This window comes from Lepisma saccharinum, chromosome 24, assembly GCF_977018435.1.
Source record: "Lepisma saccharinum chromosome 24, izLepSacc3.1, whole genome shotgun sequence".
Classification (NCBI taxonomy): domain Eukaryota; kingdom Metazoa; phylum Arthropoda; class Insecta; order Zygentoma; family Lepismatidae; genus Lepisma; species Lepisma saccharinum.
Genome location: NC_139252.1, coordinates 61,521,336 through 61,546,936, shown reverse-complemented (window position 1 = coordinate 61,546,936; position 25,601 = coordinate 61,521,336). Strand labels below are relative to the sequence as shown.

At 38.5% G+C, this 25,601-nt stretch overlaps 1 protein-coding gene across 1 annotated transcript in view; it reads left to right on the top strand.

Annotated features, from left to right (window-relative positions):
* LOC145978004 (uncharacterized) overlaps positions 1–25,601 on the top strand; it is a 78,983-nt gene that overhangs the window by 13,339 nt on the left and 40,043 nt on the right. Inside the window, exons 2-3 of the mRNA XM_083110375.1 lie at positions 5,489–5,838; positions 23,810–24,238. Of these exons, the coding sequence (XP_082966501.1) occupies positions 5,493–5,838; positions 23,810–24,238 (775 nt within the window). The 5' untranslated portion in view covers positions 5,489–5,492. The remainder of the gene's footprint in view (positions 1–5,488; positions 5,839–23,809; positions 24,239–25,601) is intronic.

The following is a 25,601-nucleotide window of genomic DNA, read 5'->3' as shown; positions in this document are numbered from 1 at the left end:
TTTGGTATTGTTTCAAAATCCTCAAAACGAGAATCAGCCCACTCCTCCCTAGTATATTTTTGTCCTTTGAAACAGTACGGTATTGTGAGATAGCCCAATTTTTTTAACACAGCATACGCCACTGAAGGAAATACGTGTTCGGAATCGTTATTCTATCTAGAATGACCTGATGAAACTGTAAAAATGTACTCATCCTTCCAGTATGAATAATATAGTGTTATGCAGAGACAAACAAAAGTATTGAAATCACCCAAAAACAAAAAAGAACTCTTCCTACAAAAAGAAAACCGCCAGCAGCGCTCGTTTCACTGGTAGCACATTATCTTGGAAGCCTAAAGAATAGATTTACCCTGTTACCGCAAAGTGTCAGGACTTCTCGTCTGTGAAATAGTGGTATGTCGATTTAGGAGCCCTATGTCAGTTTACATTTCGAGAGAGTGCCTCTTCTCTCGTCTTCAGGCGAACAAATTTCTCTTTTGACGGTGGTGAGGATCGAACCCATGAAAGACCTGCCATTTTACTACAAACACGGTGTGCTAACCAGCCACTCCACGGGTAATCCACTAATAACTTAACGACCACATTTATTTAATTGTGTGTAAAGCACAAAACAGCTCGCACTCGCGTCTAATGCATAACTACCAGATACGGTTCCGTGTCTTGTCTCTTCTTATCTTCTACAACACAACGAAACTGGTCTTGTTCAAATATCAGAGACAATTTGTTTACGATCACAATATCCTGTAACCTATGCATCCCACATTACTTTAGTGCTTAACGGTATACTGTAGGAATTACAGTTTTTCTATAATAATAATAATAATGATAATAATAAACCTCAGTCTGGGAAAGCAGCTTGATTCTTGGGTTTATTTATCACTGCATTTACTGATTAGCCATTACGATGAGTTGCGGATTTATTTGAAAAGAGGTGCTTCACACATTATAATTTGAGAAACTAATCATAACGATTAAAATGTTCTCATGTAAGAGTTACTTGGCCAACACTATCAATATAAGGCGTTGATTTAACAATAACTGAATAATAAATAGCTACCTATCTTCATTCCATCAGCAACTCTAATTCTCTGGAGAAGAGTTATATGATGACAAGAGAGTGTTAAGGAAGCCTTATCTACATAACAAACTGAACCGCACGTACAGTGGGATCCATGAGTATTACCGTGCAAATTGTCCATCACCATGTGCGTGCACTTTATTTGGCCCAATAAGAGGTTCAAGAATTAAAAGAAAACTCAAAACAAGCTGTTGATAACTTCTGTACCAGTATACATAAAAATCCATCGTTTGAAAACGCATAGGATGTAAGAGAAAAATTAATGAAAATAGTAATGGACAATTTGCACGGTAATTCTTATGGATCCCACTGTACAGCTATTGTGGACATTTTCACATGGTTCACGGCAACTTTGTTCAGACCCTCCGCTTGGCGGCGCTAGTAACTTCGGTATTAACATTTCAGATATAAGTGACGTATCCAAGGATTATATATATGAGGATAACCCAGCCCCATAAGCCATGGCGAACGCGGAGATCACTAAGAGGATACGGAAGTTGCTATACGACATTTCCGTTGGAGACTGAAGTTGCTAGCGCCATCTAACCGCTTGGACGAAAACAAACAGCCCTAAACTGATGGACAATTAATGGGATCTGCCCTGTCAAGGTTGCCATTAGTCCACGATCAGAGGCTAACTCATAAAACGATCGTATAAATTCAAGGGATGTACATTATAAAGTATATTTGTATTGCATTTTGTGTAGTACTGCGTTACGTCGTGTATATTCAAGCACTTGCAACTTTTAAAGATTCTAGACTTTCATGGACGCATTTCACTACTCTCAAAATTGTATTGACTAACCTGTGATAACGCACCGGAGAGCAAGGACAGATTTTTTGTTATAAGTATATTTCGATTTAGTGTGGCTATATTTTACTTTCTCAACAAAAATTTGGGTTCATTGTGGAGAATTTTAAAGCTTCTGCGATGCCCCTTATGCTATTCTTGGTATGCTTAGGAAATCAGTGGTTATTGGTTTTGTGATTAAGCCCTGTGATGTGAAAGATGTGTTGTCTTATGTCACGCATAGTATAGAAGAGACTAGGGATAGTAAATGATTTATAATTAATGCCAGATGGGCAGAAGACAATGTGCAAGGTAAACTTTGACGAATCAAATGAAAAAAAGAAGCGTGTGTATTCAACGTTACAAATTCTTACAGTTTAATATTATGTGCCTACGTTCTTGCTCTGTATTTGCATGCGATGAATTTTCATTGTAACTCCACAGTACAATATTTCTTCTGTGGTAAATGTGCTGCTTTACAGGTACTTTGTTATTTTAGTGCAAGGGGAAGATATTCCGGTTCTTTTGTTAATCTCATTGCATATCACGTGGATTTCAATAATTAAACTTCAATGTAAATAAAAAATCCAGAAATCAATTACAATATTGAAGTATTAAGTAATATTTTTATTGTAAGAAATAAAATGTTGTTTCTTATCTTGAATTTTACGAAAACCAGAAAATAACCCAATATCATATACATTTAGTAAGTGTATAAGAAATTAGAATATTTTCTAGGCATTTCCTTTGGACAATCCAAGACTAGAATCAACAATTTTAATTATTCCATTTTTAAATTTATTACATTCCTCCAATGAAAAAAGTCGATTTGCTTTCCGAACATCGATATGCGTACTAATCGATAGTTCCTCACTGTTCGAGTGCGTTGTCTTCCCCCGCCAGATGGTTCTGCTTGTACTGGGTATGTATAGTCTGTGGTTTATAAGGGCTTAGAAAAGTGTTCGCACAGGTCGATGGAGAATATGCTCAGTGTCGCATTCTGTAACAGATAATCCTTGACGTATCCTTGAAGGAAATATAAAGTGTAAAAAATATTAAATGTAAACACTATACGATAATGTTCAGCTAGTAAAACAATTTCATTTACAACTAATCAAATGTTAAGACTCGGATGCGCTTTCAATATTTCTCAGATTTGTTTAAAATACTTAATTTGGAAAGCCAGTGACAATAGGAAAATTAGACGTGTTAAGAATGCTCGTAGAATATTCTGGAATGGTGATTGCATTTCTTTGTCGTCAGAGTTTAATGGCGTCATGAGTAAACCTAGCATGTACGTATTACAAATACTTAGCTGCGTAACAAGTAATCAACATGTCGAACAAAACATTTTGTTTGATTACAATAGAGTGCTAGCAAAGACTTATATGCATCACAAACTGAAAATCATCCACAGCTATTGTGGACATTTATACGGTTTCACGGCATCTACGTTCAAACCCTCCGCTTGGAGGCGCTAGTAACTTCCGTATTAACATTTCAGATATAAGTGACGCATCCTATTATATAATATAACACAGAAGCATGAAATATGCTACTCCATTAACATAAAATACACATTTTAAAATCTCCGAATTGTGATTGTGGTGATTTAAGGGGTGATGCTCATCATATTATTTTGGAATGTCTAATTCACTCAGAGAGAAGAAAGACTTTATACAAAACATTGTCAAAAATTAATGTTCCTTTCCCTATTAATATGACTTCAATGTTGTATGCTCCAGATATTAGAATTGGATATGTTATACTTGCTTTTTTGAGAAAAGCTGATATAAAATTATAATATACTTCTGTTACTGACTGACTTAATGTAGTTACATAAAATTGTATTTAAGAGCGTTTATGAACTTTGTGTGTAAAATTTATATTAAAAATGTTTATTATGTACTTATAATGTATGCTGGGCATAAACAGCCATCTGTAAAGCTGTAAGTCCAATAAATCTTTGTTGAGTTTCTTGAGTTGACTCCATTAACATCCCACGCAGTGGTCCGGTGTGACGCAAAAACAAGAAACTTGTACCTCAAACCTTGGTTTGACAAAAACTCTCAAAGTTCAATGAAATTGTTGAAATGTCGCCTCACGATCACCCCACCAAAGATTCCAGGTTCGAGTCCAGCCTTGGTATTTCTTTGCTCGTACTCATAGGCACGATAGATTAATTGGTTCTAGGGCTGTCTTAAATAAAATTAAAATAAATGGGTTATCAATTAACATTAATGATGTGAGGGGTCCCACACTGCACAACTGTTAAGAACTTAGGTGTTATATTTAATCAGAAACTTAACTGGCAAAACCACGTAACGTCTCAGACTTCAAAATCTTACTTAGATCACACTATAAATCATCGCACTTACTTTCGACATTTTCGACTGATGTTAAATTACGTCTTATGCAAGCTCTCGTTCTTCCCATCTTCGATTACTGTGACGTTGTTTACGGTGTTAATTTAACAAAAAGAATGCTAAAATTGTACAAAAAGTACAGAAATCCTGCATACGTTTTGCATTTAGCTTGAAACGAAGGGATCACATACTGCCTTACTTAAATGACCTTAATTGGCTGAATATGACACGACGCAGAAAACTATATCTGGCCTTCACAATATTCAAAATTCTGCACACAAAAACACCGACATACTTATACGACAGACTCCAATTTAGACACAACATACAAAACTACGCGATTCGACACTCTATGAAACTTCATCTGGACAGATTTTCAAAATCCATATTCCTGTCATCCTTCAAAGCTGCTTCTGCATATTGTTGGAATGCGCTGCCACCAGATGCTACCTCGTGTGCAACATACAACAGCTTTAAAATGGCAGTAACAAAAGCACTTCCAGATGAGCAGGGACAGAGCCTCAGTACACATGAGTAGATTCAGCATGCTTACGTTGAAATCAAAACAAACAAAAAAAGAAAAGCAGATTTGAAACCAAGACGAACATTTTGAAGTGTGTGAATGAGTAAAATTGTCTTTATCTTCTTATAGTGTTAATGACTGAAATATTTAGAAGCGATAAATGTAATGGAATACTTATGTTATAATGTATTGTATTTTTGTTTGTTTTATTGTATTAGATTTTGCGGGTTAAGTGGTAGAGAAGCCACAGGCTGAACTTCGCCCATGAATAAAGAATTTCTAATTCTAATAAGTCAAAAGTGGCATTAAAGCGACGTCAAAATATGGAAAATACAGATTGTAAAACAAATAGTTAATTTCTTCATTTCACATGCAGAGGTCACGTTACAGCCCTGTTTTATTAAACGTGCATCAGTAATTCTTTGAAAGTTATAGTTTTCTTCCTAGTGTAGTCGGTGAATTTCACCTCACTACTTTTCATTAATTATTTCAAGAACCTGCAACTGTTAGTATCTTCTTAAATAGCTTGCGGCAATCTTCACGATCTATAGAATCACAATCTACAAGTTGTCATCTTCGCTACTGAAAATATTTTGTTTTTAATTTTGTTTTATGAATATTTGTATTGTATGATCGCCATGCTCACAGCATCGGACACTTGTTTCGATCAGTAAACAAGGCTTCACTCGTTTAAAAGGGCAATAATTGACGATCGTCTTTTGTCTTTCCAGGATCATGAAGTGGATTTTGTTGTTGGCGCTAGGGTGCATGGCCCTGTGCGCGTACGCCTCGCCCATCCTCAACCAAAAGAAAACCGCCACGGACGCGAAACCGGAAGCAACGTTGGTCGAGACCGCCAGGAAAAACCAGCGGCAGACGGCCACTAGCGAAACGGCCGCCGATCCGGCGCAGGAGGTGGCCGCCGGCGGCGGGGCCGAGGAAGACGAAGACGACGACGAGGAGGAGGACGAGTATGAAGACGACGACGACGACGATGAAGACGAGGAAGAAGGAGGAGAGGAAGATGATGACGACGATGATGAAGATTACTTCGAAAGGTTTTTTGAAGATATCCTAGGAGGTGGGTTGGCAGCGTAGTAGTTTGGGTGTAGTGTGGTGGTTAATGGTTATCTCTTTTATAAAAAAAATCTCTCTAAGAATAAATTGTGTGCGCCATGTGTTTTTTTTAAAGACAAATAAACTAGACTCTGTGTGGAAGACAACGGTTCTACCTGTCTACGTGAGTGACGAATTTCAAACTTAAATATTACTTTTCCAAATAAATTTCACTTCAAGTCAAATCAGGTAAATAAGTGAGACTTCATAAATGTGATACAAATTTTCAAGAACAATTGTCTAAAAAAAAAGTATTAACACATTACAAAGCACTTTTGTCGAATTAGGGTCCTCAAGTAACTATAATTTTATGTCCAAATACTGAAATTTGAAATAACAATTCTATTCAGAATATGAAATTACATCTAAAACAAAAAAAGCTCACAGAAAGATTCAGTTTTTGTCTTTCTGATAAAGTTCACAAAATAAACAATTTGTAAACAGCAAACACTTATTTAAAACACTATAAAACTAATCAAAAACATAACCAAAGATTGCTTATACAAGCCAAAGTATATTTTCATTCTATAAAAATCTCTCAAAATTGTATGAACAAATATTTTTAAAACGTTATTTATTTATAGGTAGTATTTATCGTGTGAGATTAATTGTTGATATTTAATTGTATTTATTTTTTGAGTGGATTGTTTCTACAATATGTTGACAAAAATTGTGCTGTTCAAATACAAGTTGTACTTGTTGTTGTTCCTGTACAGTTTGTGACAGCAATAAAACAGAAAAACGTAAAACAAATTTTAAGTCTTATAAATTAATTAAACCTAGTCATTTCTAAAATTAGGTACTTTACATGTACTTTAAAGAGTTTTCTAAAATTAAACTAAGTTTTAAACAAAATCTAACTTGGATATCGTATTGGCTCGATGCAATATGACGCCAAATGAAAATAAAGTGTAAATAAGGATTGTTTTTCCTTTAAAACCAACTGGTTTCCATACCATTAAAATATATTTATAGTCTAACAGAATCAGATTTCAGAAATAATTGGTTATATTATGTTTAGTAAGGTTAAAAGGTAATTGTGAAAAGTTTCAATTATAAAAACAAACTGTAGTTTTTACAAATTTGGTTGTCAATAGCCGAGCTAATACGACGAAACTATTTAAGAGTGTGCAATGTTCATTACAGTATATTACTATAATTTTATTTATAAATTATCTATCTTATTTGGACAGAAAAGATTACTGTTTTTAATAAAATAATGATATAATATATTAAGCATTACAGTAAATCAATCGTTATTTAATATTTGCTTCGTATATTATAACAGGAAGTTAAAATTATTCTGAATTTGAAAAAGGTACATAAGATTTATGGATACATGAAGTTTCAAAGTTCAATTTTCAACTAGACTCTTTATCACTAAATGTCAAGCAACAATGACAAACATTGCCGAAATAATATTTTTGAAGATGTAATTATTTTCAAATGGAAATTTGATGCAGTAGACAAAACAATGTAAACAGATACCGATGGACATAAGTTCCGACCTAAGACTTGTTGACGAAAATATAATAATATGAATAAATAAACTTGGCACACGCAACGTGCACCCAACTTAAGAAAAGTACAGGTATTGGGTCCAACGGTTTGCACTATTTGGGATTTGTAGTGCACATTCACATTAGCAGCACTAACTTCGTAGAGATGCACTTTGTATACTAACAAGTAGATAAATAGGTAGTGGGTTATTAATACACTGATATTTAGTAACATGTCTAGAATACACAACGAAAGCGATATGGTCATAAATGTGAAGATAACAATAGCGTTATGAAGAGAAGGAACATATGATTATGAAGGGTTCTTTTTAGGTGTTATTTCTTACTTCGTGGTGTACTTCTTGAGAAACGCTTGATATTGAAAACTGGAAATGTGCAATTTGTTCAAGTGACATCTCGTTCGATAAGGCTCTTCATTACAGGATTTTTTTTGTATCGTGGCACTGTTTTCCAACGGCTGCCTAAAAATACGTTTTATGTTTTAAGACAGGACTAGTTCAGATAATCGTACTATTTGAATCAAGATATATAACTTCTTACTCCGTCGACGCCTTGTAATCAAGGGGTCCCGGGTTCGATACCCGGTGGAGGCACATAGTGGTTCGGATTCCACTTTAAACTGTAGGCCCAGCCCCGATTAGCCTTACTGCGCACAAAGTTGACTTAAAACACCAACTCAATCAATCAAGTTTTTACTCCTTTGTGGGAACATTTTTCAACAGGACAGACTGTTGAATTATATTTCGTTCGATATTTCGCTCAATTAGAGAGAAAATCTTTGCGCCACAAGTTTTAAGCAATCACTCCAAAGAACATTTGCAGGGAGGCAACATTTTTTTTTGTATCACTTTATGTGCCTCCATCGAGGATCCATTTATTTCAAGGCGACAACGGCATCTGAGAGGCCCGGGGGAACGGTCTTTTATAAACGTTACTTTAGAACGAAATTCAACAGATAAGGAAGAGTTACCATTCATTTTAGCACTAAAATGTAATTTACAGATCTACTGTCACTATCCTATGTACAAATTAGAGATGGGACACACAACTGGAAGACCGAAAAAGGTATACTGGTAAAATTATCCATACTGTCACTTCCCCACAGCAAGGATTGGTTACTTTAATTTAATTTACATTTTCACTGTTGAACAGTATAATTTTAACCATCCGACATTCGTGCAAATGATCAGAGCCAGATTTTGGCATAACCCCTGAATGTGCATTTGCAACCTTCATTCCACAGTTTTGGTGAATATGACAGTTGTAGTTGAAATGAAAGCAGATTGAAACGTACGCCAGGTGGAAACTTATATTTGGTCGAACTGATTCTTGGCCTGATGATATAGCAGCACACCGGTGAGGCACTGGTAACATCAATTTCTGAAGGTAATTGAACTCACCGTTGTTGGTTTCAAATAAGAATTGAATAGTTTATTTCAGAAACCCCCTTTTACCAAAAATAACAAAAACATGTGCTATTGTTCCGCATAATATTTGAGAGCAGTAAAACAAATTGGCCAAACTGAAGTCCATTAGCCAACCAAACACTCTTACGTGGTTTTTGAGGGGTTTCGATATTTAGTAGTGGGGAAATAACTCTCTCTCTAATTTTCACATGGGGAGGTTTGCAGTAAACCACTTTTGTACATTTCTTTTACGCCATTTTCTTCGCGATTTAATATTGCTCATTTGTTATTATTTTGTCTTCGGAGGGAAAAATTGAAACTAATAAAAAGTAAGAATTTTGTTCTTTTTTATTAATGAAATAGATGACATCGTGCGTGAAGAAAATAAAAAATTGTTGAAAACAGAAATATATTGTTTTCGTCAGAATAATTTGAGCGAAACTTCAGGGTATCAAAAGAAAAAAACTTCCACGTTAAAAGACAAACAATTCACATTTGCAAAGAACAACATCAGTATATTAACGGTTCTAATCTTCCTCATAGTCCAATCTGTTGTTAGCCACAGCAGAATATTGTCGTAGAAACTCTCATATCTGCATGTGTAATCCAGAAACTAACGAACATCGTTTAATTTCTTCCTGTTTATGGGGACCTGTCATGCTGGGTAAGCTCTTCCTGCGAGTAGCTCAGCAAGCTGAACGTTGAGGAATTCAGTCCACGGATGAACTGTTTAGCTACAACTGTTCCCTTAGCTCTCTTGCTGAAGGAAGTGCTTTTTTGAAAGGCAACCATTCTTCCTTCTGTGTACCTCTTTAGTTGGATTTGGTTGTTTTCTTGTATGAGTGAGACCACCACTTCTTGAAAGAACGGTTTTCTTCAGTTTGAACTCTGTGAATGGAGAAATGTCTAACTTGGCTTGCGTTAGACATCAGATAAACATATTTTCAAGGCTTATAAATTCGGTCCCTCTTTTTTAAAAAACGCGTTTGATGGAACCAAAATCACAGACGCACGGTAGGAATCAATAACCACGAACTGGAAAGCGATGGTCAATTATGTCGAACCATCATCTGTCACATAGATTTATCACAAACTTCACAATGGTGTGGCTTCTATTTTGCTGGAATTCTACGTAGGTTGTTCTTGGATATAACGCAGTATTGCTAACTGTACGGAACTCCAGATTGAATCAGTTGGTACCAACAGAAGTTACGTCTTTTCTGCAGAACGCCTCTATATCGCGGCGCTTGAGGGGTTTCTGTAGTAAACGGATATTTCGAGGTCACTTACCTGCGTTAGGTTCGTGATACATGAACGGTTTCTACATCAAACGAGGCAAGGGCTATATGAAACTGTAAACATATAATTTTCGCCGGAAGTGGTCGATGGGGGTTCTGAAATAAACGATTCAATTATGACTACAAGAGTCGTTACTGTCTTTCTGGGAAATACATGTTTCACACGATGAAGCATAGGCTCTGTCCGAAAGGTACAAAGTAGAGACTTGAAGTATGGTCTTGGCGGAAGTGACGTCACCTAGTACAGTTCGAAAGCACCAAGAACAGAAGTACGCAAGTGCATAGCTTGCAGTCAGTGATGTGCGTCTACGTGTAAACAACGATAGTCTACATTCTACACGTAGATTATTTTATACACGTAGTTTACGTAATCTGTGTAAACAACATGGCGAAAGGTGACAACTTAGCAAAGGGCGCCGTGGAATTAGAATAAAATTATACTGCGTATCAGTTGCTGATGTTTGAAAAGAACTTTTCATACTCTTTCTTCCAAATTTGAACAATTTCTCACCTAGGAAGAAACCAAATATAGAAAATATTCTAGTGTTTTATGGGGAAAAGACCACTCTTGCCTCACGACTGCCATCTGTTGTTGTTTTTTTGCATGCTATTTATCTTCTTCCATAGTTGATGATAGAAGAGAAGAGAAATTTTGTTGTAAATAGGTGTCTTTTCATTTCGTTAGGAACCAATATACTTGAAAATTTCACTTTCCTTTCATGAAACCCTTGAAAATTAATTTTAATGCACTTTTGATTGTCTACGTAGTCTATGTAAACTACAACCCAATGTAATCTACGCGTAGATTACGTGTAGACAACGCATGTAGACGTAAACTTATAGTCTACGGCACATCACTGCTTGCAGTACAGACGGGAGCTGACTAGGTCATGTGATTTCCACACTAGTTGTTCATTTGTTTAAAATCACGCAGGTAGAAAGCCAGCAACACAGGTTAAATATTATAAGTTATGGGCCAGGAAGTTCTTTTAAAGTTCTTATAATGTGTAGAAATGTATGTGTACGAACATTTGAAAATGCTATGTGATTTCTATGGTGAAAAACAAGTGTTTAAAACGCGAGGAAAACAACGAGTACTCAATTTTATATACTGGTCGTATTTGGCGCTGCAGTCGAAGTGCAATTCGAAAGACTTTCACTTCCAGTCCACGATTTCAAGACCATGCTCAGAGGATGCTCGCTGCAAATACGGTCTTGCACCTTTCGGACACGGTCTTACAGAGACTGGAGCCTGGTAAATTCTTTACTTTCCAAAGTCGATGCTCCGATCCCCACAACATAACTCATAAATACCCATACATTAATTAATATGTACACTTGAAGTTAAATATTAATAAGTAAATTATGGCATAGTCATAAAGAGTTACGGTTCGATTATGTCTAGGTTTCTTGGCAAATATAAATACAGTGTTTGTTAATGAAAATTGCAGCACAAACTAAAATGACCAATTTTAGGATAACCTCTCGCGGTCCGGCGGTTGAGAAACCAAACCCTATGGCAGCCAGCTTCAGATTTATTGGACGACATTTGCAGTGTAAAGGGGAAATGCACTTTCCCTTAATACCAATGCATTTTTGATAACCGCATTTGTTGAATTACGTTCATCTCATTTTTGTTCAAATATTAATCCATACTGAGAAATACAACATAAGCAACTGCAGGTTATTCAAAGAAGAAATGTTAGGGTCCTCTTTTTTTGTGGAACATAACACACCACCACACAGAAGCACATCATACGACATTTTAGGTTTGTACACAAGAACTTTGAGGACACCCCCACAAAATAAATCGAGCGGAGTTTGCTCCGGGGACCAAGCCGGCCACCCCAGGGAAATTTTACTTCAGTAAACTTGTACGTTACAATTACAGCATTGCATTAAAATACACTTTATGCATTTTATGCTAGCCTACACCACTTAAAAACAGGATTTACTTCTGCTGGACCCTGTATGCAAAATATGTATGCATGCGCCGCTCATCTTTTGATAACAACAACCCAGTGAGCGCAAATAACGACTGAGCCTCCCTGATGGCGCAGTGGTAGCGTCGTCGCCTTGTAATCAAGGGGTACCGGGTTCGATGCCCGGTGGAGGTACATAGTGGTTCGGATTCCACTTTAAACTGTAGGTCCAGCCCCGATTAGCCTTACTGTGCATAAAGTGGACTTAAAAAACCAACTCAATCAATCAAGCAAATAACGACAATTAACATCTATAGAATGTCCACAACTCAAAATAGGACTTAGGCCTTTCTCTTGCATCACGTGAACTATAAAATGGTAAAAAAAAAAGGGTAAAGTGTTCCCCTGTGATTTGCACCACGCCATGAAGGCGAATATTGGGTGTGGAATTAGGGCGCCACACTTTGTTGATCGTGGTCGCCTTTACGCCACCCCCGAGTTTCCTCCAGGTACCCACTTTACACAATGCTGGGTGGGCGCCGGAGCCCCTTGAACAAATGGAAAAATCCAGATTCTCCCTCGCCGGGGATCGAACCCGGGCCTATCGCATGGTAGACTATAAAATGGACATTCTGGAAACGCAGTGGTATTGCCCCGTGCCTGTAAATAAATCTTTAAACGCAAGCACGTTACTCATTGTTGGCAATAAGATGCAGCACTTCCTGTTTCCATTGTGGGGACAATACAGGGTGGCTCAATAAGTCACTTAACACCCTCAGTACAAGGCCACTGCGGCATGGAATGTGAAAATTGCGATGACCAATCATTGCCTGGCCAAGGGGGAACCACATTGACGCCACCCACACGGTCGGCGACCATCTTGATGTCCGCCATCTTGAATTCAACTTCAGAATTTTAAATGGGAAGGGGGTCGTGCGACATATCAAAATGGGCTAGAATTTCACGAGAAATGTAATGGTGAAGGTTTTTTCGACGTATCTTTAACCAGTAAAAAGTTATGACTGAATTCTTGTACCAATTTGCTCCTTTTCGAGGTGTTAGAAAAATGCCTTAAAATTTGTTTAGCGCATCGGTAATTCATCGAGATCAAAGTGACGTCTAGGCAGAGAAGTTCGCATGCCATTGCACACGATTTTAATCGGATACACCCATGAAGAGCTGCGCATTATAAATGGTTGTCGCGAACAATTTACAGTGTGACGCTTCCATTGAATTAAAAGTCCTTCACAGTGACAAGGCTAATGTTTATGTTCAGAAGGAAGTTCATAAACAGAATATGCGACCCTTGTCATCTGATAACTAACTTTGGACAAAAAGAGGTTCATAACGTTCCCATAAGTGTTCTGGTGTTCTTCCCTATTGAAAAAACTCTGTAAAAAGTACCTTCTTCCATAAGCAAGGATGAAAAAAACTGTTTATTTAACAAATTCAAGTAGCCCTAAGCATTTAAGGTTCCGTTGATGGAAAATTGACTAACCAATCGTGTTCCACACAGCACGCCACACCATTAACTTACCAACACTAACCATTCAGCTTTGATCTGTCGAAAATGGGTTATCAGATAAAAAGCATCGAATATTCTGTTTATAAACTTCCTTCTGAACATAAACATTAGCCTTGTCACTGTGAAGGACTTTTAATTCAATGGAAGCGTCACACTGTAAATTGTTCGCGACAACCATTTATAATGCGCAGCTCTTCATGGGTGTATCCGATTAAAATCGTGTGCAATGGCATGCGAACTTCTCTCCCTAGACGTCACTTTGATCTCGATGAATTACCGATGCGCTAAACAAATTTTAAGGCATTTTTCTAACACCTCGAAAAGGAGCAAATTGGTACAAGAATTCAGTCATAACTTTTTACTGGTTAAAGATACGTCGAAAAAACCTTCACCATTACATTTCTCGTGAAATTCTAGCCCATTTTGATATGTCGCACGACCCCCTTCCCATTTAAAATTCTGAAGTTGAATTCAAGATGGCGGACATCAAGATGGCCGCCGACCGTGTGGGTGGCGTCAATGTGGTTCCCCCTTGGCCAGGCAATGATTGGTCATCGCAATTTTCACATTCCATGCCGCAGTGGCCTTGTACTGAGGGTGTTAAGTGACTTATTGAGCCACCCTGTATATGCGCAGCATATTCTCTTAAACTGACATAGAGGCAATATAAGAATGTCATTCTGAGTGCCTCGTAACAAATTATACATTCTGTAGCAGAGATGGAACTCATAAGTATCTCTTGATATCAAATAGTGTTATCCCTTCGCTTCACAATAATTCTTCCACAGCATATTAAAGAGTAGGCTTGAAGAGTATACTGTGGAGCTTTTGGGAGCAAGGTTGACAGACGCTTCGGCATCTGATCACTGAAGTTCTACTACGCACCACAAACAACACTGGATTGATTGATTGATTGATTTAGTTTATTTTACTTCGCGTTTTGTGCCTCTTGGCTAATTTGCGAAGATGGGGATGAGTGATGAAATGATGAAATTGATGAATGGACATTCACAAACAACCAAGCCCGACTGAACCTAACAAGCCTAACATAAGAACGAAGGCATTCCTTGCTTATATCAGAACACGATGTTGGTTGGTGATTTTGTTATATGTAGGGAGACAAATTTATGGTAAATGAAAACTGAGGAGAGCGGTAAATAAAATGATAGATCAGCGGTATATACCAGCGGTGGAAAAAATTGGCACACACTTTTTCATTATGAGAGGAAACAACATACAAAAGATTAAATTGATAAACTACTTCATTTTTATATACTGTACACATACACAAGTACTTAGCTGTCCAACCAAAAAGAAGACAACTACACAAAATCACTTCATTTCTAAATAGCATATCTCAAGTGCTTTATTCATTGTATGTATTTAAAGGATATCCCTGCTGTCCAACAAATAAAATAATCACTACTGCACATACACAAACACATGTTGAAAATCACATGATGATAACCTAAACAAAATTCATTCATGACTGAACACAAATGACACCATTGTTTCCCTTGATCTGCGGGAACAGACTAATCTTATCGCTGCTACAGCTAGCAAGTTCAATGAAACTGGAAGTTGAGTAGACATTCGGGGTAAGAAAGGAATGCAACTTAGGCAGCGAAGTTTTCGAACTGAGATTACGTGCATGGGAATTCCCAATTTTCAGCGTCTTCCTGATGTGATCGAAGATAAAACCTTCTTCAGCTGCAAGTGGTAGAAAACTTTAGGAAAAACGTTTCGTTACAAATCGACAGTTTGCGCGCACAACCTCGATTGCCGGTTTTTGCGTGTTTTCTACTTAATTTGATGATATTTCACGGTTATTTCGCGAAAAGGCGTTCATTTCGTGGAAAAGCACACATTTCGCATTACTTCGCGAATAAAACTCATGCATATTTCATCATTGGGGGTGTAGTTACGTGCAGAATGTTAAAAATTGCATCTTTTTTCACATTTCGCGATTTCGCGCATCGCGAAAATTCAATGTCCCTAGTTATAAGTAAGACTCTTGGAAAGATACGGTGAGACACTTGGCATCCGCAGTAACACATCTGGATTTTTCCTGCCTGTTGGGACGCAGTGTCGTTATCCCCCCTCCCCAATCCAAATCGCATTTTGTTACATTTCCCGCGATATTTAAACACTAAATAAAAAAATGATGCTCTACATGAATGTTCAGTGTGAGGAAAAGGTTACTAAGGTGTAAAAAAATATCTGTACGAAGTAGGGATGCCCATCCCCCCCAAGGCCGTGGACTCATCCCCCCAAAGTAGTTAATCATAACCCTCCCCCTCATACACACACATAAATATAGTTTGGATAAACAAGCAGTAATTGATTTTTGTTTGAATGTCTATAATTGATTTATTTCTTTTAAAATATACATTTTCGAAATACGTAAGCTTTAGAGAACAAAAACCGCAGCCCTGCCCTTTCAAATCGATTCTAAAGGCATAAGAGGTCGCGATCACCCACAGGTAGATAGAAAAACTGTACATAATAACCATCAATAACAAGTCAATCAAACGGAACGATCCCACCCATTTTTGTGTGAAGATATATAGAATTGGTAGCTAAACTATAGAATTTTGTCCCCCCAAAAATTCCCCATGACGCAGGCGCGTCAAGAATCCTCCTTGTGGGCACCCCTGGACGAAGCGAAAACAAACATGGATAAAATACATTTATGGAGCCGCTTGCAAAACATTTCCATGTGTATCGATGATCTCTGCGGGTATTTATGGAATTGCTAAAAGAAGATATATTTTTTTAGCATTTTCGATTTATTGGATTAATTATGACATGTTCAGAAAAAAAGCATGTTCTTTTTTTTACAATTACGAGGTGTACTGGTAACATCGGACGTTTCAGGTGTGCCCGACATCTGGCTATGGCATTCACTCTACTCCCAAATGTAAAAAAAAAAAATGAAATTTATCGTACAAAAAAGTGGTGGCCGCGGTGGCTCAGTCGGTAACGCGTCTGACTACCATGCTAAAGGTCCCGGGTTCGATACCCGGCCGGTTCAAATCCGGGAACTTTTCTAACGATGGAAGCGGCCCCGGCGCCTACCCAGCGTCGAATAACATGGGTACCTGGGGGAAACCCTGGGGGGTAAAGGCGGTCAGGGGCGTGATGCTGATCACATCACCCCCACTCACGACCGGATCAAGAAAGTGTGGGGCGTTACCCCCGCACCCCCTATACGCCTTCATGGCGTGGTGCTATGCACAGGGGAGCACTTTACCTTTTTTTTTTATCGTACAAAAAAACTAACCCACGTATCTTTTTGTTGAAACGCATACTGAACGTTCATGTAGACCATGATTTTCTTATTTAATGTTTAAAAAATATCCAGGTAGACTTTTCGGACCCCTTGTGTGAGGTCCCACAACTTCATCCCAGCAGCTACGTTGAGTGGTATGGTTTTACCACATGCACTATATTACTCCGCGTAAGGTTCCTGCACAGCTGCCGTTCTTACAACGAACAGAGAATAATCTCCAGACTGAATTCCTATGTATGACACGCGTGCTAACTTCTTAACAATTTAGGACCTCCTGATGGCGTAGTGAAAACGTCGTCCCCTTGTAATCAAGGGGCCCCAGGTTCGATACCCGGTGGAGGCACTTGTTGCTTCGGATCTCACTTTAAACTATAGGTCCAGTCCCGAGAAGCCCATCTGTGCATAAAGTTGACTTAAAACAACAATCACAATTCGAATTGTGACAACGAGGCCCAATAGTTTAGCGGTAGCAAGTTCTGTAAATATTAGAACTTCTGTTAGACACTCGGTAAAAAAAAATTATGCTGGCAACACGTAGGAGAGGATATCGGGGAGAGACGGCCGTGACCTTGACCCGCCGATTCGAGAGTAACCAGTAATAGCGCAAGTCTTTCCAAAGACAGTAAACAAGAACACGGGCCCGTCAAGTATCTGAGCAAGATTTCCGCTCGTTGAGCAGACAGATCATTTACTTGACGCTGTTCGCTCATTGATTAAAATGTCAGTGCCTTTGAATAATCTGTGATCAATGTGGCTGCGTCGAGTGGACAAGATTTCGGTGCTTGAAAAGCTGTTAATTATGGAAATAGAATAGTTGATGTGAAAAAAACTGTCCAAATTTTCCTTTTCACACCCTTGCACAACTTTCCAAAACTACGGTGTATATTTAATATTTATAATTTGGAATAAACAACACTTTCATTTTAATACAATTACAAAAAACTGGAATATTACATCACCTTCTGTTACTTGAACTTCCTCTCTAATGACGCTATATCGCAAGCCGTTCATCATAAATATTTCCTCATTGGTCGCCACGCCACTCGCGGCTCACCACCTCGCCATCCTCAAATCATACAGTTTTCCTCTTCTTCCCTATGCCTCGCGATATCGAAAAACAAAAACGCTCAAACCTGTGGCGAGCAAGGTTCAAGTTCGCTCAGCGATCAAGTGAGCAGCGCTCGCGGAGCAACGCCTCTTTGGCCGTCAAGTAGCTGAGCGATCAAGCTGTTCGCTAGATACTTGACGCGCCCTAGCACGTAGGCAACAATTTAACCTCGCACACGTACCCAGTGTACTTGTTCATAACTTGAGATCTGACAGACTTCATGTATAGAAAATGGCATAGAGCAGTGTTCCTCAACAGCCTGGCCATGAGATGTTCTCCTGAAATTTGTGACTTGCAGCTCGAGCTGACAATCACATGGGAAAATGTTATTTCGTTCGTGGCTCACCAGCGATAAAAAGAAATTCTCTCTCGTCAGTGATGGTGAGAGCAGCTTCCAAATTTCAATCTTAACTGCTGGGTCTCTCTCGAGTCAGAACCGAAAGAGTGAAGTGACTTGCAGTCCAAGCTGGCAATCACCTTGACGTTTCGTTCGGGTTTGAGCTCGACTGCGATAACAGAATATGTTTTCCCGACATTGGCGGGGAGCGATCAAAGGATCTAATCTTGGGGGGACGTTGCAAATTTGGAGGTTGACGGACAGGTACCACGGTCAGTTTAGTTTACACGGCAATTTTCATTAACCAATAAATTGAGGTGGAAATATTCTGATTAATTAGAATTTTGGTGTCTATAAGGATTACGCCATAATTTATTTATTAATATTACATTTCAAGGGTACATATTAATTAACATGTACATTTTAAAAAAAAAACAGAAAGCCACTTTCGAGTAAAATTTTTGGGATCGGGGCATCGACTTAAAAAAACCAAAAAGCAACGAATTTACCGAGCCGCGGGTTCAAGAAGGTTGCGTCTGTGTAACAATCTTCCATACGAGTGGCATCTACGTAATGCAAGGAAACGTCAACCATTAAGAAAATTTGGCATATGCATGCACCTTTGAAACTATCAACAATGCTGAAACAATCAATCTTCGTTACACAATGCACAGTGTAGGAATGTGGAGGCAGGGTCCCATTCATTCTCGATTTCGGGAATTTTTGGAGCTGACGTGCTCAACACCTCGCTCAGTACACTTATATCTCCAGGGTTACCCCCAGGTACCCACTGATTTGAGTCCGGGCGAATCCTATTCGTGAATCGAACCTGGGTCAGACGCCATACCGACAGACCCATCGCGGCTCCTCGTCCTTTCCTCTCGTGTCATTATATAAGTAATATAATTTCAATTTTCAGTTAAAATTGCCCATCAGTGATCGGCACCCTTGGTGGTCAGCTTTCCTCCGCCCCTGTGCATGAACCAATCGTTAATCACAATGACTTGTTATTACAGCCACATATTTAAATGAATGAAAGATCAATATCTCGGTGCAAAAACTGGACACATTTCAAGATGACAAGTTGTATATAAAATGGAATTTCGGTGTTAAAATGGCGAATATACCCTAAATTTGATTTAAAAACTACACTTATTACACAAAATTAACATTGCACTTCTAATAGCACATTTATGTAATTATCAGAGTATTAATTTTATTTCTGTGTAAAGGGGTCCATTTTTGCTTCTTATTTACAGCAGAATCAATCAATCTTCCGTGATTTGCATAACTCACAGGATAATTCAAATTTGAGAGTGTCGAGTCGGTAGGATAAACTCTAAATTTCGTGTTTAAGAGGGTTTTTTCACATTTTGCAGTTCATCTTGTGACAAAACATGGGAAGAAATGACACCTCACACCTTTCAAAAACGTGAAAAATATACATTAGTGTTATTTCACATTTTGTGTTTCCGTCAAAAAAGAAATATGCATGCCTCTGCCTATTATCTTTGTCGGAAGAATCAGATTTGTAGAATGTGTTGTATTTTTTATTATTTGACGCCACTCTTCTGCCACTTTTGACTAATCGCGAGGATGTGGATGGGTGGTGATTAGAGGCAATTGATGAAAGGACACACTCAAAACGGGACATCAATGCCCGCTCCAGGATTCAAATCTGGGAACTTCGGTGGGATGATTACTTAACGATCTCGGCCTACTTAGAGTAGCAGTCAGAGCCATGAAATTTTAGACCATAAAATAGTAATCGATTCAAATGTTATAATTACTAGGAAGATCATACTTGGCCCCTAATTCAAATTGGAAAAGCCTCGATGAATCCATGGTGTGACGTGGTCTACATAACAGTTGGGCTGAAAAGTTCGTAGGCTGACTCATAGATGGCGTTACTAGAATTAAATCCATGTGATTTTTACTTAGTACTAACCTTCAAAAGATACGTGTATAAATTTCACAGCTGCCGGATAATTAGTTCGTGAGATATAGCATTGTGAGTGAAGCAGCTTTTGTTATTGTGAAAAACTGGATAAAAAAGAATTTCGTGTGTTAGTAAAGCATTGCTTTTTGGCGAAAAAAATACTGTTGAAGCCAAGGCTTGGCTTGATAAACATTATTCGGACTCTGTACCAGGAAAATCAACCGTTGAGAAGTGGTTTGCTAAATTTAAACGAGGCGAAATGAGCATCGAAGACGATGCACGCAGTGGACGCCCCAAAGAGGCTGTTACCGACGAAAACATCAAAAAAATCCACAAAATAATTTTAAATGATCGTAAAGTGAAGTTGATCGAGATAGCTGAGATTATTACATAGCGTTGTTGGAGCGTTTAAAGGATGAAATCACGAAAAAACGGCCCCATTTGAAGAAGAAAAAAGTGCTGTTTCATCAAGACAATGCACCGTGTCACAAATCAATGAAAACGATGGCAAAATTATATGAATTAGACTACGAATTGCTTCCCCATCCACCATATTCTCCAGATCTGGCCCCCAGTGACTTTTTCCTGTTTGCAGACCTTAAAAGAATGCTCGCTGGAAAGAAATTTAGCACTGATGAAGAGGTAATCGCCGAAACTGAGGCCTATTTTGAGGCTAAAGAGAAATCGTACTATAAAAATGGCATCGAAAAATTGTATGACCGCTATAATCGTTGTATCGCCCTCGAAGGCAACTATATTGAATAATAAAATCGAATTTTGTCAAAAAAATATTTTTTAGTATGTTAGCCTATGAACTTTTCAGCCCAACTGTTAGAGATACTCTTTTTAGTGGCCAGTGCTCATTTTACCATATTTTTCCTACCTTTTCTTTACGAATTATGGGGCAAAGCGGAGGGTTATGAACCCCCTCCCTCCCTCTGGGCACGCCACTGCTCGTGGCCCCAGTCTAAATTGCAAAGCTGCAATTGGTCTCGTTTTAATAGTGCGAATAGAAAACAAATGGAAACGTGAATGTCCAATCAACGTTCTTACACTGCGATAAGACCTTGGGATAGTATTTGTAGGAGAAAGTTTCAATATACAAAAAATGAATAAAAAATGCCGGAAAGGAGCATAGCCACAGAAAAAAAATACTGATCGCGCTTGCAATTCCAGGTCAACTGTTGCGGCTATGCTCTCAGCTTAGCATGCAGTCATTCTTCGGTCTCAGCCAATGCATTTTCTCCACTTGCCCTCAAACCAATCCCCGCATACCCGACGTTCTAAGAAACGTATTTCACTTTTCAATCGACTTTCAATTACTGAAGCATAAAGCTCAAAAGTAATGATTATAACAACGGCTACAATTTACCCCCACACCCCCTATACGCCTTCATGGCGTGGTGCTATGCACATGGGAGCACTTTACCTTTTTGTTTACCTTTTATAACAAGGGCTAAAAATCACCAAAATATGCAAAATGAAATATGCTCTTATGACCTAAAATTTTACAAAATATGCCCTTATAACTGGACTGTTTCAAACATGAATATCTAATTGCTGAGATATTTTCACATTCGTACTATTTTTAGTTCACTTTATGGGCCCTGCGTTGCAATGCACAAGGAATACTTTCTCTAAATTTTCAAATAAAAATGTAAAAGATTTTGCTACAGTCCAAAAAAAAAAAAAAAACTGGAGTAAACACGAGAGTAAGAACGAATCCACTTCGAAAATGACTGTACATTTCTTGAAAATGCAAAAATATGCTGAATATGACCGAAAATCCATAAAAATATGCTCATCACGTAGAAATGACCAAATATGCCAAAATATGCCCTTAAAAAGCACCTTCATTTAATTAGTTTCCTCACAATTTAGGGAACACATCACCCTTACCCAAAAAATATGCTAAGTCATGAAAATCCTAGTCCTAATTATAACATTAAAACAAGCACGCTACTTCAATACATATTCTTCGTACGTAACAGCAACAGGGGAGGGGGTGAAGAAGCAACATACAAATCCTTCCATATTCGCAAAAGTCGACAAAAACTCGGTAAAATAATGAACTCTTGCTCCAAATGCGTGTATAACATGTGATATTTAGCGACACTCGTCACTTCGGTCTGAAAACTCCCTTAGAGCACTTGAGATGTGGATTTTGCGGAGAATCAAAGGAATCAGTGCTCCGACAGGATACCAAATGAACAAACACAGCATTATAAACTGATAAAGGAAACTGGATAGGTCATGTCTTGTGAAAGGAGAACGAGAGTTGAGGCCTCTGTGGAAGGAAACAAGCAACATTCTGGATAACTTGACGGGAACAATATTATCATGAATATAGAACGTTGAAGAAGGAAGCTATGAATAGGTGAGACTGGACACAGAAGGAATATGCTTACGAGCAGATTTCAGAACATAATATTCCGATGCTCCAAGAGATGCAACTGGAGTTTCCCGCCACTGAAAATGTTTCAAATAACACCCCGAGGTTCAGATGGTAAATTTTGGTGACCCATCAAAGTAATACAGCTATTTCGTGACGTGTTTTAAAAATGAATGTAAAAAATGTATCGTGCTTCCAGAACGCGCTAGCGCAATTCCTGTCTAGGTGGGTGGTCCAGCTTCCAACGCACTCGGACTCGACACCTCTATTGAACTATACAGGGTGTTTCCGGGCTGATGGTACAAACTTTCAGGGATGATGGAGAAGGGCACATGTATCATTTTGAGATAAGGAACCCTGCTCCGGAAACAACATAGTCGAAAGTTATAAGCGAAAATCGGTGTATGAAGATGTAATACTTTTATTACCTGCACAAGTTTCACAAGCTGCTACATTCACAACAGTTGTTCAAAGTGGCGTCCACCAGCTTCGCTGCAGGCATGACATCATCGTCCCACAAAGTTCTGTCGTATCCGTTGGAGCAACCCCGGGGTCGTTCGAACAATGTCACAGGCAGCGAGAATTCTTGCCAGGAGATCCTCTTCAGTCTCGAAAGGTGTCTCGTACACAAGACTTTTCACATGACCCCGCAAGAAGAAATCAAGTGGGGACGCCACTTTGAACAACTGTTGTGAATGTAGCAGCTTGTGAAACTTGTGCAGGTAATAAAAGTATTACATCTTCATACACCGATTTTCGCTTATAACTTTCGACTAAGTCGTTTCCGGAGCAGGGTTCCTTATCTCAAAATGATACGTTTTCATTGATTTGTTGTTTTAAGTCCACTTTATGCACAGTAAGGCTAATCGGGACTGGACCTACAGTTTAAAGTGGGATCCGAACCACTTGTGCCTCCACCGGGTATCGAACCCGGGACCCCTTGATTACAAGGCGCCAACGCTACCACTGCGCCATCGGGGAGGCCCTCAAAATGATACGTGTGCCCTTCTCCATCATCCCTGAAAGTTTGTATCATCAGTCCGGAAACACCCTGTATACAGACTACATACCAGAACTATTAATACATACAAACTTACAGTTTTGATGGCCTATTTTTTTTTTGTGCTAGAGTTACATACATTAAGTTGTAAGTTAATTGTTTCAGGTGATGATGTACCTATTCTCAATGTCTTCCAGGTGGCGACGATGAAGATGACGACGAGGAGGAAGAAACCGAGGCCGCAGCTGCCGTCCCTGCTCCAGCCCCTCAGGCCGCCCCTGCAGCGGCTGCCGAAGCGGAAGATTACGCCGCCGGCGACTACGCCGAGGGCGAAGAGGCTTACGACGAAAACAACGAAGTCCCCGAGGACCAGAAGGAGACTTCCGCAGAGCAGGACGCCGTCGACGATGCCGCCAACGAGGTGGCGTCCGACGCCGTATCCAGCAACGTGGCGGCATCGTCTAGCACCGACGACGACGACGACGTCTTCGACGACGACGACTACGACGAAGACGAGAAGGAAGATGACGACGACGACGACGATCTGGATGACGACGACGACGATGATGATGATGATGACGATGACGATGATGATGATGACGACGATGATGATACCAGAAGATCACGTGAGTGACAAGTCCTCAGAAAATATTAGCTATATCGATTCAAAAAATGCATAAAGAGTAACGTTGTCACGCTTTTTACGCCACCACGTAGCGAAGCTGCATCGATGAACAGTGTCAAGAAATGTAACTGACGTATTGCAAGTCCGAATCTAATTCTATACTAAAACCCTATACTGCATGCCCCAATTCTTGCATTTCTATAACTTTACCCCTTGAAAATACTCGCTCAAATATGGCTGACCAATTTAGTAAGCCATTACAAAGCAAACTTGTGCACTGCTAAATTTTTTCATGTTTTCTAACATGCTTTAGGCTAGTTTAGTTTCAAGAAGAGTAATGTTAATAGTCATAGTTCTAGATTAGCGAGGACTTCACTAGAACACCTCAGCAAGTGCTTGGAATTTAGCTTTATTAGCCAAATATGACTAAACAATCGTAAAAGTTCGAATGATGTAACTCAAATTGCATCTCCTAAGCTGATTTCAAGACAAAAGACTGATTCAGTAAAAGCATCGTAATGATATTAGAGTACTAGCCTAATTACAGACTTTAGTTAAAGCTATGATAGAAGCTACTTAAGGTACAGTCTCGCTCTATTTTACATATTTAAAGAACAATTGCTCAATTGAAAAATCAAATTCATCGATGCAGCAATATCGATAAACGCTCATAGAACATTATATGAAGTCAAAAACAAGCGTTGACATAAATACACTTCCATTATTTATGTACTTGCTCACTGCAAAATCTTCTCTTCCAATTCTTTACATATTTCCGTTGTACTTTGTAAATGACTTATGTTTGTTGATAATTTATTATTATTTATTGAACTTGTGTGTATATATAATTTTCCTGTTGACGCAACAAAGACAAATGACAATCAGGATGTACGTAAATGCCACGCTGTAATTTTGCTTTCCAAAAAAATAAATTATTATTGTGAATATGTACGAAACACGAAATGTCATCAGTGGTTTTTGTTCAAATTCTGTGTAATATATTTTGTTTAAAAATTAGACGAACGCCTTTTTATTTCATATTCTTGTATATACACAAATCTGAAACATTCCCTCGAACTATCAGCGTGTCATGTACTACTACAACTTCGACCGACTGGTACTGTTATCCTTCTACCAATACAATTACGATAATGAGACGAATGACTTGTCGAGAATTACGTTGACATAAGAATGACCAATCAATTAGGCAGTGTTCGATTTTGAAGTTTTGCAGAAAATGCAATTTCGTAGTACAGGACTTCGCACGTATAAAACTAAAGCTAGTGCAAACGAATAATTTACGTTAAGCATACTTAATATTTTCAATAAACAGTGACAATAATGCTCTACAAAAGAGAACTCAG